This window comes from Salminus brasiliensis, chromosome 22, assembly GCF_030463535.1.
Source record: "Salminus brasiliensis chromosome 22, fSalBra1.hap2, whole genome shotgun sequence".
NCBI lineage: Eukaryota > Metazoa > Chordata > Actinopteri > Characiformes > Bryconidae > Salminus > Salminus brasiliensis.
In genome coordinates, this window is record NC_132899.1 from 29,075,891 (window position 1) to 29,089,239 (window position 13,349).

Sequence of the window (13,349 nt, forward strand, 5' to 3'; positions counted from 1 at the left end):
TTTTGTTATTGAAAAAAATGAGAATGGACAGAGCTGGCCATCATACTGCAAACCAGTCAGCAGAGGCGCTGGACCTGTGGTGGCTTCACAGATGTTGTGTTGCCCATGTGTTCTACAGTCGTTGGTATAGAGACAATAGAAAAGATAAGCAAAATTGAGAATTACATAGAAACAAAACCCTCCCATCCTAATGCTGATCCTTAGCGGACGTAGTGGGAATTACAACAAGCAATGTGGCATGTTAAGAAAAGTCACACCATGATCCCAAGTGAAGTATATATTCTGCAAAGTGACTGACCTGCAAAGCCATGACAGTTCTTTAAAATTACTGAAATCGCTGTGTTTGAATACTAATGTTTTTGCCCATCTTTCATCTCATAGATCAATTAGCAATCAAGGAAGATTTAATTTAAAACCAGTATGAGGTTACTGGACTCATCGGCTCACTCATCCGGCACATTTTATTTATCTGGGGGCAGCAAGCTTGTTGGATGTGAGTCTGGGACACACATTGAACTTTGAAGCAAATTAACTACAGCAGCAGAAGACCAAGGTTTCCCTTTCCCTACCAAGAACAGAAAGCTGAGGCTGCAGTGCACTGGACAGTTTAAGCCTGGAGAAACATAGCCTGGTCTGATAAATATGGATTTCTGCTCACTACAAATGGTAGGGTCAGAGTATTTTTTTTTCAACCAACAGCAGTCCAGGCTGGTGGAGGTGATGCAGTGGTGTGGGAAATGTTTTCTTTACACACTGGGCCTGATAACACCAATCAATCATCGCCTAAATGCCATAGCCAGTTTGAGTATTGTTACTGACCATGTGCATGCCTCAAAGTGCCCATGAGATTAATACGCAAATGACTTCAGTTTTGTTTCATTTCAAACAAATGTAGTTTTCCATGGGTTCTTTGATACTTTATGGTACCACACCAGAAATTCAGTGGAATGGTGAAGATAAGTGTCCCACATTCAGGATGAATTATTTGTGCTTTCACTTGAGCTGTTACATTCAGTGTATATGTAAGTAAAGTGTTGCGGAGTAAAGGTGTGACTATAAAAAAAACCCAGGACAATGATGGTGCTCTCCAGAATTATTTGGGCCCTTCTTAAAGACAAGTTAAACAGCCTTGGTAAAATGTGTGCTCAGTGAGGGGGGGTTCCATGTAAACCATATATATATATACATTTTTCTCACAGTAAGCCACAGCTATTGGACCTAACATTTACATTTGCAACAGTGCTTCACTGTTTACTCAGAAAATGCCCTTAGATAGTTTGTATAGGCTAGAATCCAAAAGATCCCTCTAAGCTTAGATACTAATAAATTCAAAAGTCAGTCAGACCACAATACTTGACACTCCACTTCCCTCTTGGAAGAGTCATTTTTTAAGCTCGAAGGGCTCTTAGTACAGATCTGCTTTTGACCATTGCCCTTCAGTATGGAGGGGCTAGTGCATTTTTGGCATCAGGGGTTTGAATCTGATGCAGGCAGCAGCTACAGGAAGCCAGTGAAGAAAACACAGCAGAAGAGTTACTTGGCTAAACACTGAAGACAATCCGTGCTGCTGCATTCTGGATCAATTGCAGGGCCTGATGGTGCTCAAAGGTCAGCCAGAAGGGAGTTGCAGTAGTCAAGTCTTAAAATGACTAGAGACTGAAGGAGCACCCGAGTGGCCTCTCTGGAGAGGAAGGGTCAAATTCTCTAGATGTTAAAAAAGAGAAATCTGCATGACCATGTCAGATTTGCAACATAAATCATGAGGCAAGATCCATGACAATGCCAAGGCTTTGTGCTTCTGCAGATGGAGTGACCAGTGAGTTCTCAAGATTTATGCCATCAACACTTTTGAAGACTGTAATTGTTAATATGTTAGATAAAGTTTGACAGAGGTATTTGCAAATTTGACTTTTGAATACGTTTTCCAGTTCCAGTCTGACTTTATAATCCTTGGTAGTTTTGACACTATGTGGCCTATCAATTATGTCAACTGTTCCCTTAACCAACATTGAGAACAAAATCCAGGACTGGGAACTGGATTGACTGTCTTAATATAAATATATAGTGTGTTTAAAGTCCATTTAGTTCCATTTCAGCACAGTTAAGTAAATGTAACACACTTCAAGTTAATGACACAATTAAAGTATAATGAGTACAAAACTAGTTAGATTTTAGCTCTCTTTAAGTGCACTGCTTATTAGTGTGTCTACTTTGTTTCACTAGGGGTATTTATATGTAAATTATATCATTTTCAGTTTGTATAAAATCTGCATTTTTTTTCTAAACTATGAATCGTTTGTCTGGTGAAACTTGCTATAAAACAGTCCTGCAAAATGATTTTCGCACATTCCAGTGTGAAACTATGGAAGCTACTTCGACTTTTGTGCAGGGAGCCTTATCATACCCCTATTAGCTCATTTCCTACAGGTACTCTATATCTAAATGTAAATTTTAGTGTTTGCTGTTTGTTATGCAAATTTCCATTAAATTTAAGTAGCTGTTGACTCTGCTGATGGCAGACAAAATGTTTTGTGATGGTTCTAAAAAGCAGAACCAGAAATGTATGTATTTCCATATACTCATGCTTGTATGTGTTTTGTATTTATTGGAAGTGTTTTATTTGAGCAAAAATGTTAAGACGTGTACCTGTGTTATTTTTATTTGCTTAAGTCTTATTAAGTCTTATTTGCTAGGGCTGGGGTGACTCATCAATATAATCAACAGTACATTGGCTCTTCACAAAGATGGCTGCATCTTTTATTAATGTTGGGTCTGTACTCAATGATTTAAAAGGACATACATTTGTCCCACGTTTTGCTGCAGATGGAAATTAGAATTTGTTTGATTCTACATATCCCCTCAAATCTGACTTTGGTTAAAGGTGATCAAGTCACAACTCAAAATGACAGGCCCAGTTAATACACACTCTGTCCTAGTTATCATGCATGTCTATCAGCCATGTGTGTCTATTGTCTTTGATGTCACTGAAGCACCATTTAGGAGGTATTTTTACAGTGAGTGGTGCAGTAAAAGTTACTCCAAAGATTACAACAGAGTGCATTTCCTTCACAAACGACCAGATCGATTTTAATCATTTAACAACACTGATGATCTGACCCTGCATTGTTGCCTCCTATCTCATACTTGGATATTACATTTCAATATTTTGAATGAAGGGCGTCAGCATCACAGGCCTAACAGCAAAGGTTAGCTGCCTGTAGACAGTGAAACGTGTGCTTAGCATTTACCCAATTTCCAAATTTTGGATCACTAATTAGCCAGCCCCTATGTATTCTCACCCTATCGCATGCAATGCTCCGGACACTAGTGAGGGTGAAGACCAACACACGACACGTGTGCAGCCAGCCACTACCTCTTTTTTTCGAAACCCAGGCAGCCAACACGCGTGCATGTGAGCACGTAATTAAAAAAAAAAAATACAAAAAAAAAGATACAAAAACCGGCAGAACTCTCGGTTTCTGCGCCGGGGATGTGTGTGGTCAGTGGTCAGCTTTCAACTGACGCGGTCAAAATAAACGAGGGTGTCCAAGTTTCCAGAGACCAGCGACGTAAACACAGAGAGCGGAGCTCCCGAGAATCAGGTCAGTCCCAATTCGCGACCTGCTGAACACTAGCTAGTGCACTTCGTACGTGGAGAAGCCATTGTTCCGTCAAGGCCTAGTAGCGCACTACGTAGTGAGAGAGGGTCTGTTTGAGATTGGGCAACAGCCATCTCCCTCTTTAAGATAGCCCGCCTGCGAATTCTGTCCGGAATGTGAGACAGCCGCCACTGATGAGTAACATTAGTTCCGCTACAGAGGTCTCAATTAAAAATCATGTTAGTTTTTAGTCTGCAGAAGTTTCACAAATTTCTACATTTAAATGACCGTGGATTGTGTACTGTTTTGCCCAGCACAGCATTTTGCACTGTAAATACAAAGAAAAACAAAAAAAAACAACAACAAAAAAAAAACTAGAGTCACTAACTGGATGTATGTAACTAAAGATAACAGTACTTTTTAGTGCAAGAAAACAAAATACAAAAACACAAAACCAGCAGTACTATCTATAAAGTGATTTTGGAGAACCAGGTGTATGACTGATAAGAAATAGTCAGTTTATCTGTTTTGCACTTTTACTGTAGCCTTTAGTAGTGCCATGTGGTGTGGCCACAAGATATTTTAAAGCCACATTATAACATCTTGAGGCCACAAAATAACATTGAGGGCCACATATTAACATATTAAGGGGACACAACAATATTTTAAAACCATATATAATATATTGATTTGTTAAACATTTTAATTTTTTTAAGAACAGTTAAACATTCTCACAGACTTAATGTATTCATTTATGGCCAATAGAACCTTTTTTGTGGCTGCAATACATATTAATACTATGCAGATCATGTCAAAGCTATTAAAAACATGTCAAAAAGAACAAGAACAGTATGTTTGGGTCATAAAACCCTACATTTGTGAACCCATTTTCTAGCTTTCTTGGTGCTTAATACAAAAGAGATAATATATTGAGGCCACCTATTGATATTCTGAAGTCCTGAGATGAAATGCTTTGGAAAATATCTCCTGAACTGATAATGGATGATGATGATGATGATGATGATGATGATAAAGTTATATGCACCTGTTGCAACTCGTTTAGGTAGGCCACTGCATATAAAAAGTCTCTCCACCGCCCCGCTTAAGTTCTGACAGAGCAAGCACACCAAACACAAAATTCTAGTCTCAAGATGTGTTTTATTTTCAGTTGAGGATGGAGTATGCACCAGGGATAGTCTGAGCCCAAAAATAAAGCAAAATTACAAACTTGCCTAACTAAAAAATTTAAAACCCAGAAAAAGCCGGTACAAAAACATAACCAAACCTCCTACCATGAAACAAGGACAACCCACCCAAAATAAAACGGGCTGCATCCACCATAGCTTCCAGTATAAGAATTCAACTGCTGAAATTGAAACATAACCGCTAAACACACATGGAGAACACTCAACTACAACTACACCAAACACTCTCAGGATATAACATCACTCCTAAATGTAACTGATCCTACAGCTAGAAAGGTAAGATAGCAGTATACACAAAGAGACCACTAAAGTCGTACCTCATTCTGTAGTCGGCATTGTGACTAAATTTGCAAAAATGAAAGAGGCGATTATTACGTTTTTGGGAACCCCAATCACATCCTGTGGTAAATGAATATGTCCAGAACCCTGTACATTCTGTCCTGTGTAAAAGAAGGAAAAACAAAGGGGTTAGAAAGAGTGTAGCAAAAAAAATGGTTACATTACACAAATGTTCGCTTGGCCAGGAAGTAGGCAGGCAGCAGCACCCAACCATAAATGGACAAACATCAGCTTAGGACATAAAGGAGTGAGAAGAAAGGAGAAAATGAAGAAAGGCTTTAGGAAAATAAATACAAATCGTCTGGTGTAAGGCCTGTAAAGGAAGTAGTGAGAATGAAAACAACAATAATGATCAGAAACCTGAGTAGTGCAGAACAGTGGTAGAATAAAGGCAGAATTTGACAGCAGAGAAAACAGTAGTCTGCAATGGAAAGTTACCCGAAAGCGTTAACCTTGTAAACCTGGTCCTCGTTAGATTTAGCTGATCTATAAAGCTGGGTGTCATCAGCATAGCAATGACCGTCAATACCATGTGTATGGATTACTTTATTTAGTGGCAGCATACAAAGAGTACCCAATAATGGACCCAGGACTGAACCTTGTGGAACACCGCATTTCACTTTTGTGTAATAAGAGCGTTCATTATTTAAATAGTCAGGATCTAAACCAAGTGAGGGCAGATACATTAATTCTTACAAGGTTTTCTAGCCCATCAAGCAGAATTGCATGCTTTATGGTGTCAAAAGCAGCACTAACATCGAGCAGAACAAGAGCAGCCCTGCAGCCCCTGTTGAGAGAAAGTAGTGGGTCCTTCACAAAACTGTTTCAGTGCTGTGACTGGGCCTGAATCCAGGCTGAAAAACTTCATGAATGCTCTTATTGTAACGTAAGCACACAGCTGCTGTGACACTACTTTTTTACAAGATTCACATGAGTGTACAAAAAGGTATGTATTTATTTTTAATTGTATTTATCCATATATTTAAGCATATTTCTATTTTACTTTGTTGATATTTACTGATATTGCTGAAACGTCCAAAAAATAAAAATGCTACATTTGAGTCCCTCATTTTTGTGATTATTTTATCATCAACATTAAAGACCCCAATTTGACTTTGTGTTCACTCTGTATGTGATGTATGTAGTAAAATGGTGAAGTAAAAATGATGATCTTTTCACCGTCCTTCATTTTCTATCAGGGCTCCACGTTCTAGGTCCCCCTGGTCCTCTGACTGTGGAGCTGGGGGGCTCAGTGATGCTACCCTGCTATGTTGAAAGCCCCCTACCGCTGGAAGAGCTGGAAGTGGCGTGGAAGAGAACAGGCTCTGAATCTCTAGTGCATTTATTCCAAGATGGAGAAAGTCGCCCAGAGGCTCAGAGCCAGGCTTACAGTGGAAGAGCCAGGTTCTTCACTGAGGAGATCAAGCATGGAAACTTCTCTCTCCTGCTCACAGATCTGACCAGTAAAGATGCTGGAGTTTACAGCTGTACTGTTTACAGACAGCAGGAGACTGGCCAGGCTTCGGTAGAAATAAAGGTAAAGGTGGACGTATTTGTCACTGTACAGTGTACAGCGAAATGTGTCCTCCGCATTTAACCCATCTGGTAGTGAACACACACTCACACACACATGTGTTAGGGGCAGTGAGTACACACACCCAGAGCGGTGGGCAGCCAACTCCAGCGCCCGGGGAGCAGAGAGGGTAAAGGGCCTTGCTCAAGGGCCCAACAGTGGCAGCTTGCCGAGCCCGGGAATCGAACCCACAACCCTGTTATCGATATCCCGGCGCTCTAACCGCTGAACCACCACTGCCCCACAAATAAAGCACGTAGGTGAGTGGAGCATGATGACTAGATACATTTTTACATAGAAATCAGTATTAATATTCACTACATTAAGATGTTGCACATTCCGTGGTACGTAGTTTATTATCTTATATAAACCCCATTCATCACTGGTCAGTTTCTAACCACTGTTGACCAGTTATTATGTATTATTCTCAGCACAGCAGTGACATTGATAAGGTAGAAGCATGATAACGTGTAAAGTTGGGGTCTATTTTTTGATCATTCTCAGTATAGCAGTGACATTGATAAGGTAGACTGGGATCTAGAATTCATGATTTTGTCTTATTGACTTCTAGCATGAATACATTTCACGTAAATAAATTTAAAGTGTATGTGACGCACAAATTCATGTCCACGATCAGTAGCACGCCTGTTCTCTGAAAGGACAGCCCAGCTCTGAAGACCTAAAACAGAGGAAATGCTCATGTTAGCCATGTCTTCTCCACTAGCTCTAAACTAGCAAAAAAGGGAGTACATACACAGTCAACACATACACAACTATATTATCATCTTTCTGTAATTGTACTCTTATTGTAGACGAGTTAGCCAGCATGCTAATCGCTAAGTAAGTTTCAGCTTAGAGGAGCAGATCATCCACTGCCCCATCATGGCAGTCATGTACAGTTTCAGTCCAAAACATTCAAGCTACCAGTACCAAAATGAAGGACTTTTCGATGATCAGGCTTCTGGTCATGCTTATTTCGCAAGGTGGTGAAAAATGCAAAGGTCTACTGTGACCAAAGCTTAACTCTGGTATTAGTGTAGGAGGTTATATTTGAATTTGAATAATATATATTTTGATTTGCATAAATGTTACACTACTATTTCAAAATCTTCTTCTTTCAGAGCGTCTTATTGTAACTGGAAGTCAAGTCACAGGTGCATATGTGGGTGAGGTCATCACTCTGAGCTGCTCTGTAGATTCCCACATCCCACCTGAAGAGCTTGAAGTCTCATGGAAGAAAGTGGATCAACAGATCCCGGTGCTGATCTTCCAAGATGGTACAGCTCACCAAGAATCAACTCATGAGAGATACATCAACAGAGTGGAGTTCTTCGGCCCTGTGGAAATCCTCGAAGGAAATTTCTCACTTAGATTAAAGGACCTCCAGACTGAGGATGAAGGCCTGTATATATGTGAGGTGTTCTATGGGCAGGTTTCAGCTAACACAACCATGAAAGTGCGGGAACTGGGTAAGTGTTTTTGCACACTGTGTGGTGTATGTAGTGATGTAGGGTGATGTATGGAGAAACTGGCAGCTTTACTACTTATTTACTTTACTTATCTATCTAATAGGAGATTTTGTACACACACTTTCATTAACACTAGAAAAGCTGCAGCTCCACTACTAGAATGCTGCAGTGTCATTTTACCTGTTTTGGAGTTGCTTGATTATTTATAGAATAGCAGAAAAAACTAAATTCAGCATCTCTTATGTTAAAATATGTCTTAGTAAATGTCAGGAAGACAGATGTAGGTGTTGTTTTTATTGATCTGTTTCTTAAATAATTTGGGAAAGCTGCACATTTTGTGGCCGATGCTCGACTAGACCCTCCCTCTTTCAGCCTAGCATGGATGCCTGCTATATTACATTATTCATAATAAACCTGAAGAGATTCTGTATGTATTTGGTTGAAGTACTGACGTCTCTGCAGACATTGTGTTTTCAACTAGAAACCTCTTCAAGAGCAAACTTCATATCCTCTTGTAGTTGAAGCAGAAAATCCTGCTTGAAAATCATGTTCTACAAAAGAAAAGAAAAGTTATGGATTTCATGGTTTTCATGGGACGAAATGGATCCTTCTCTAATTTTGGTTGCTGACCCCTGATCTAACTTTAACCCCCATTTTATACAACTGCTTTTCAGGAACCAAACTAGTTGATATTTCAGCGAACCACACCGCTGATATTTTCTCCAAAATCAGGACCACAATCACTTAATTTTGCCCTGCAAAGACAATATTAAGGCAAATGTCTGATTTGAACTTCTTTGCTGATGTAGAACTGTGATGACTGGGGCGTATTGATCTGTATACCTTGTTGAAATCAGATGCTCTTGAATAAACTGTATTTAAGAAGTTCTAAATTGTTCTGTTTCTGTGCCAAACAGGGTTTTCCAGTGTTCACATAGGGATATTGTGTCTCTGTGTGCTGGCAAGTGGATTTCCATTGCTGATGAGCTTCCTATTATGTATCGTTTTGAATGGTACATCTTTATTTTACTTTATTTAAGTTTTATTTTTTATACTGTGTTTTAATAAAAGACTTAGATGCTAATTCTTAATGTTCTCTGCAGGTTTTTCTGTACATTTTGCATTTATCTTTTGTCCGAACATTGCTCTATGCCTCGCCTTTATCCTTTGGGGTGTGCTTCATGGTAAGTACTGCAATTTATTTTTCAGTTCTAAGTTGAGGTATTGGTTCCTTAGCCAGTGTTTAATGTTCTGATGCTAGTTTTAAATATTTCTGTAGCTAAAGTGAGATGGAAAATAATGGCCACATGTTCTCCTCATTAGATTTGGAGAGTTTGTGGAAAGAAATTCACCAGGTCATATTTTTGTGGTTTGATAATCGGGGTGTAACAGTGTACACAGTTCATGATCATTTTGTCTAAAATACAAAGAAAAATAAATAATCATAATAATAATCGTTAAAAGACAAGATGATAGAAATATAAAAATCTGCATCAGCACAACAAGAGTGCAGCAGGCTATTTGTTGCAACAGTAACTAAGGTGCGCAGATCAAAGATATTTTATATATTACTTTTTAATTCACAATCCAATGCGTCATGTCATTCAAAAGACATTCTTCTCGTTTTGCTGTCATTTCTATTGAAGTGTTGTATCCCCTGCCTCCAAGTGCTTTCAGACGTCTGGTTGCATGGTTTCTACTCCAACCTATCACAGAGCAAAAACATCAGTCCTTACCTCCATTCTCAGCTGCACTTACAGACTCAAATAAATATGGCCTCACTCCTGTACTATCAGGATGTCTCCTCTCTGCTCCAGTACGAGTGACTCTATGGGAGTACTCCTCCATGGTTGGCTACAGACTAGTGTTTGTGTCTGACCGGCTTTTTACATAGTGCTCAAGTCCTGAAAGGTATGATGAGGGTGCATTTGTGCCGAAGTCTGGTGCGTGCAGTCATACACAATACTAATGCATCAAAACAAATTGAATTAAATTTACTTTTTTTGTGTTACTGTTAATCAGTATGGTTTATAGCTCATAAAAGTCACATGTGAGTCATGTGAGTCATCCTGTATCTCACATTATTAGAATATTTAATTAGGTCAAACAGAAAAGCATGTACAATACAGAAATGTCCAACTTCAGACATTCAATTATACACTCAATACGTGAGTGAATTCCTGGCTCCTTTACTATGAATTACTTCATCAGTCAGCTTGTGGCACTCCTGAGATTAGCTTTGATAGTGGCCTGTTGCTCATACATCTTTTCCTACCACATTTTCCTTTTCCAGACAACTTTCCATTAATATGACAAAATAACAAAAGGCAGAGTTCTGCTAAAATATGCTAAAACTGGGGTTATACCAAAATATATCCATCCGCTTTGTGCAATGTACCAGTTTCACTGGCAGTAAAACAGCCGGAGCGCATGATTATTCCTTCACTAACCCAAAAACACTTTGGGACACTGTTCTGGGGATTGAATGCCTTATCTTTACTCCTCTAAACATACTTCTGATCATCGTGGCCATAAAATTAGATTTTTGTCTCATCTGACCATATAGCTCCCCTCCAGAAGGCTCTTCTTTGTATTTGAAATGTATTTTATTTCTGCAGGATTCTTCGCTGAGGCTGCTACATGCTCTGCACTTAACCTGCTGAGGATTGTTTTTCTGATTTGGATAGCTTCAGGTTTTGAAATATTTAAAGGTATGTTCTCCTGAGAAATGTGGAGTGTTGGCCTGCTGATATAAACACACAAAAACATACATTCAGATTTCTCTGCCAAATCCACTGTTAAACTAAGAATAATATCATTTTAATACAGATGCTTTGCACATGAATACAGTCGTACTCCTACAGATCATGTTTGTTTTTTTGTCGCTACAAACCATGACAGAAGGCAGCAGGTAATAGCTCACACCTTTCTTATAAAAGGAAACAAAGACATGATATTGAAAAACAGAACTAAGCTACTTCAGCTGATTAATGTTTTTTTCTGAGCTTCTGAGATTGTTTTCTAAATGCCAAAAAGCCATGAACAGAAACAAAACTCAGTTCTCTTACATTTAGTTTGATTGCTTAGGTGGAAACTGGGTTAATGAGCTCAATAACCACAGAATCTTGCTGTTGCACGATTTTGCCATGTTGCCATCATAGTTTGCATAGTTGGTCACGGCACCTTCAAAAGCCTGTGGAAGACTAGATTCCACAAGTGATGATCAGTGACCCTGGAGGAAGATATTAATATTGTGTATGAAGTTGAGGTCACACATAACAAAAAAATTGAGCAGAGGTATCTAAAGAATGTGTCTATACAGTGTCCTAGTGCTGATCCTAGTAACATTTCTACACAGTAAGACAAAGCAGAGGATACTGTTCATTATTCCGTAGTATTCTGGATTACTAAAACAATCCTTACCGTGACAGAAGTGCTTTTTCATAAGTAATGACATGAATAATAACATTAAAATGAATTATTTTAATCCAGAGTTCTTCATTATGGATTCTATATCTTTATACTGTCAATATGGATGAACGGTTAAAACATGACATTAAACATGTCAAACATAAGAGTCTTATGATGCCTTGAGTGTGTTCTTTACACAGCATTAGAGTCGTATACAGTGTCATGTTCATTTTTTATTTATTGTGTCTTTTTGGGGAACTATGATAAGAAATTTAGAAATGTGAATTAAAGCAAAAACTAAATTAGGTCAGTATAAAACTAGTACTTGTACAGAACGTACACACAGGCATTAAACATGGCATTCACATGGATAGATTTTGTACAGTGTTTGGGATCTGCTGATAGAAAATAAAACTATGATGTAGAATCTTCTCTCCCCACAAACTGTCACAACCCCCTTCCTGGGGAAAGAAAGAGGAAAAGACAAGAGAAAGAGCTGAGAAAGGAAAAGGAAGAAAGGAGTGGAAAAGGAAAAGGGTTGAGGAGGAAGCTGAACTAGAGGAGAAGAGAGATCCCAGAACTTAGTAAAAGGAGTCCATAAGATGGTTATCTTTAGTTGTGTTAGTGCTGGCTGTTCTTTGTCTGAGCTACATTATTTTGGTGTCTCCTTTGTTTGATTTTCCAATCTTTTCTGTTTCATTATTTAATGGGATGCAATTTTACCCATAGCCTGTGCTTGCTGGTGATGCTGTGGTAAGGTGTTGAACCCCCACTGCTAGGGTTCATGGGTTCCAGCTGGGAGCAACTTTCCTCCCACAGTACTCTCATTTTACTGTTTTTATTTATTTGCATGTCTTAACATTCGAGTTGTCTTTACAATTTTATTCTGATGAAAAATTACTCTAGGTCCTCTAGAGTGTGGTTGATTTGTAGCGCTTGTTTCTGCCACTTTTGAGTTTGCATACCTGGACAATGAATAAAGTGGCCAAAGAGTGTTTGTTAATGTTGAAATGGTGGGCTTGTTCTCTTACAGAAATCTTCCAAAGAGTCAGTGAACGATCAGCATTTACACTAGCGTATGCTGTGATCAGTACTCTTGCTTATTCAGGTAAGTGTACATAATGTTTACACCTCATTCCACTGATACAGTGCAGTTATTTCATAAATGCACAACAGTGATACAACCATGATTGAGAGCTTAAGCAATTCTAGTTCACAGCGGCTTGCACTCAAAGGCCTTTTCAAAAAATAATGATGAAGTGTTGATGAATCTTAAATGATGAAGTCCATTACTTCATTACAGCATTAGCCTTGTAGCTCCAGTGTAAAACTAAGGAAGCAAACTTCTGACTTCAAACATGTCATGACTGTCTTACATCTTACATTTTTGATTAAGAAGGAAAACAATGTAAATGTAGTTTATTTGGATAAAATATTGCTTTAAATGTAGATAAAATAAACTACCTAAATTTCCATGATACATACATATGCAGCGCTATATCAAGCTGTCAGAAAAACAGTGGACCACTGTGCAGGATTTACCATATTCCATGATAAAGTCTGGCATGCAAATGTTTGTTAGCTGAATTGGTCCCAGGCTGTTATGATGGAAGTACACTCAATACTAGATAGCTTATCTGTTAAACATCAAGTATTAATATCAGACACAATCTAGTTTCTTAAAGGAAAGATTTGCTGTGAGTCCACTTAACCAATCTGTGTATTCAGAAATGTAATTATTGTGTATTGTAAA

At 38.6% G+C, this 13,349-nt stretch overlaps 2 protein-coding genes across 10 annotated transcripts in view; one reads left to right on the top strand and one right to left on the bottom strand.

Moving 5' to 3' along the window:
* LOC140543714 (7-methylguanosine phosphate-specific 5'-nucleotidase-like) overlaps positions 1–3,518 on the bottom strand; it is a 34,744-nt gene extending 31,226 nt beyond the window's left edge. For both annotated transcript variants that reach the window (XM_072666899.1, XM_072666900.1), the window contains exon 1: positions 3,460–3,518. The gene's annotated coding sequence lies outside the window, so the exon portion shown is untranslated. The remainder of the gene's footprint in view (positions 1–3,459) is intronic.
* LOC140543711 (uncharacterized) overlaps positions 3,394–13,349 on the top strand; it is a 43,578-nt gene continuing 33,622 nt past the window's right edge. For 7 of the 8 annotated variants that reach the window (XR_011978194.1, XR_011978193.1, XR_011978195.1 and 4 more), the window contains exons 1-7: positions 3,564–3,602; positions 6,343–6,680; positions 7,838–8,185; positions 9,103–9,198; positions 9,289–9,369; positions 10,804–10,896; positions 12,630–12,704. Coding sequence is in view for 5 of the 8 variants with exons in the window: in XM_072666888.1 (XP_072522989.1) it covers positions 8,167–8,185; positions 9,103–9,198; positions 9,289–9,369; positions 10,804–10,896; positions 12,630–12,704 (364 nt within the window). In the remaining 3 variants the exon portion in view is untranslated. Of the gene's footprint in view, positions 3,603–6,342; positions 6,681–7,837; positions 8,186–9,102; positions 9,199–9,288; positions 9,370–10,803; positions 10,897–12,629; positions 12,705–13,349 lie in introns of all 8 variants that reach the window. The other variant, XM_072666892.1, reaches the window with a different exon arrangement.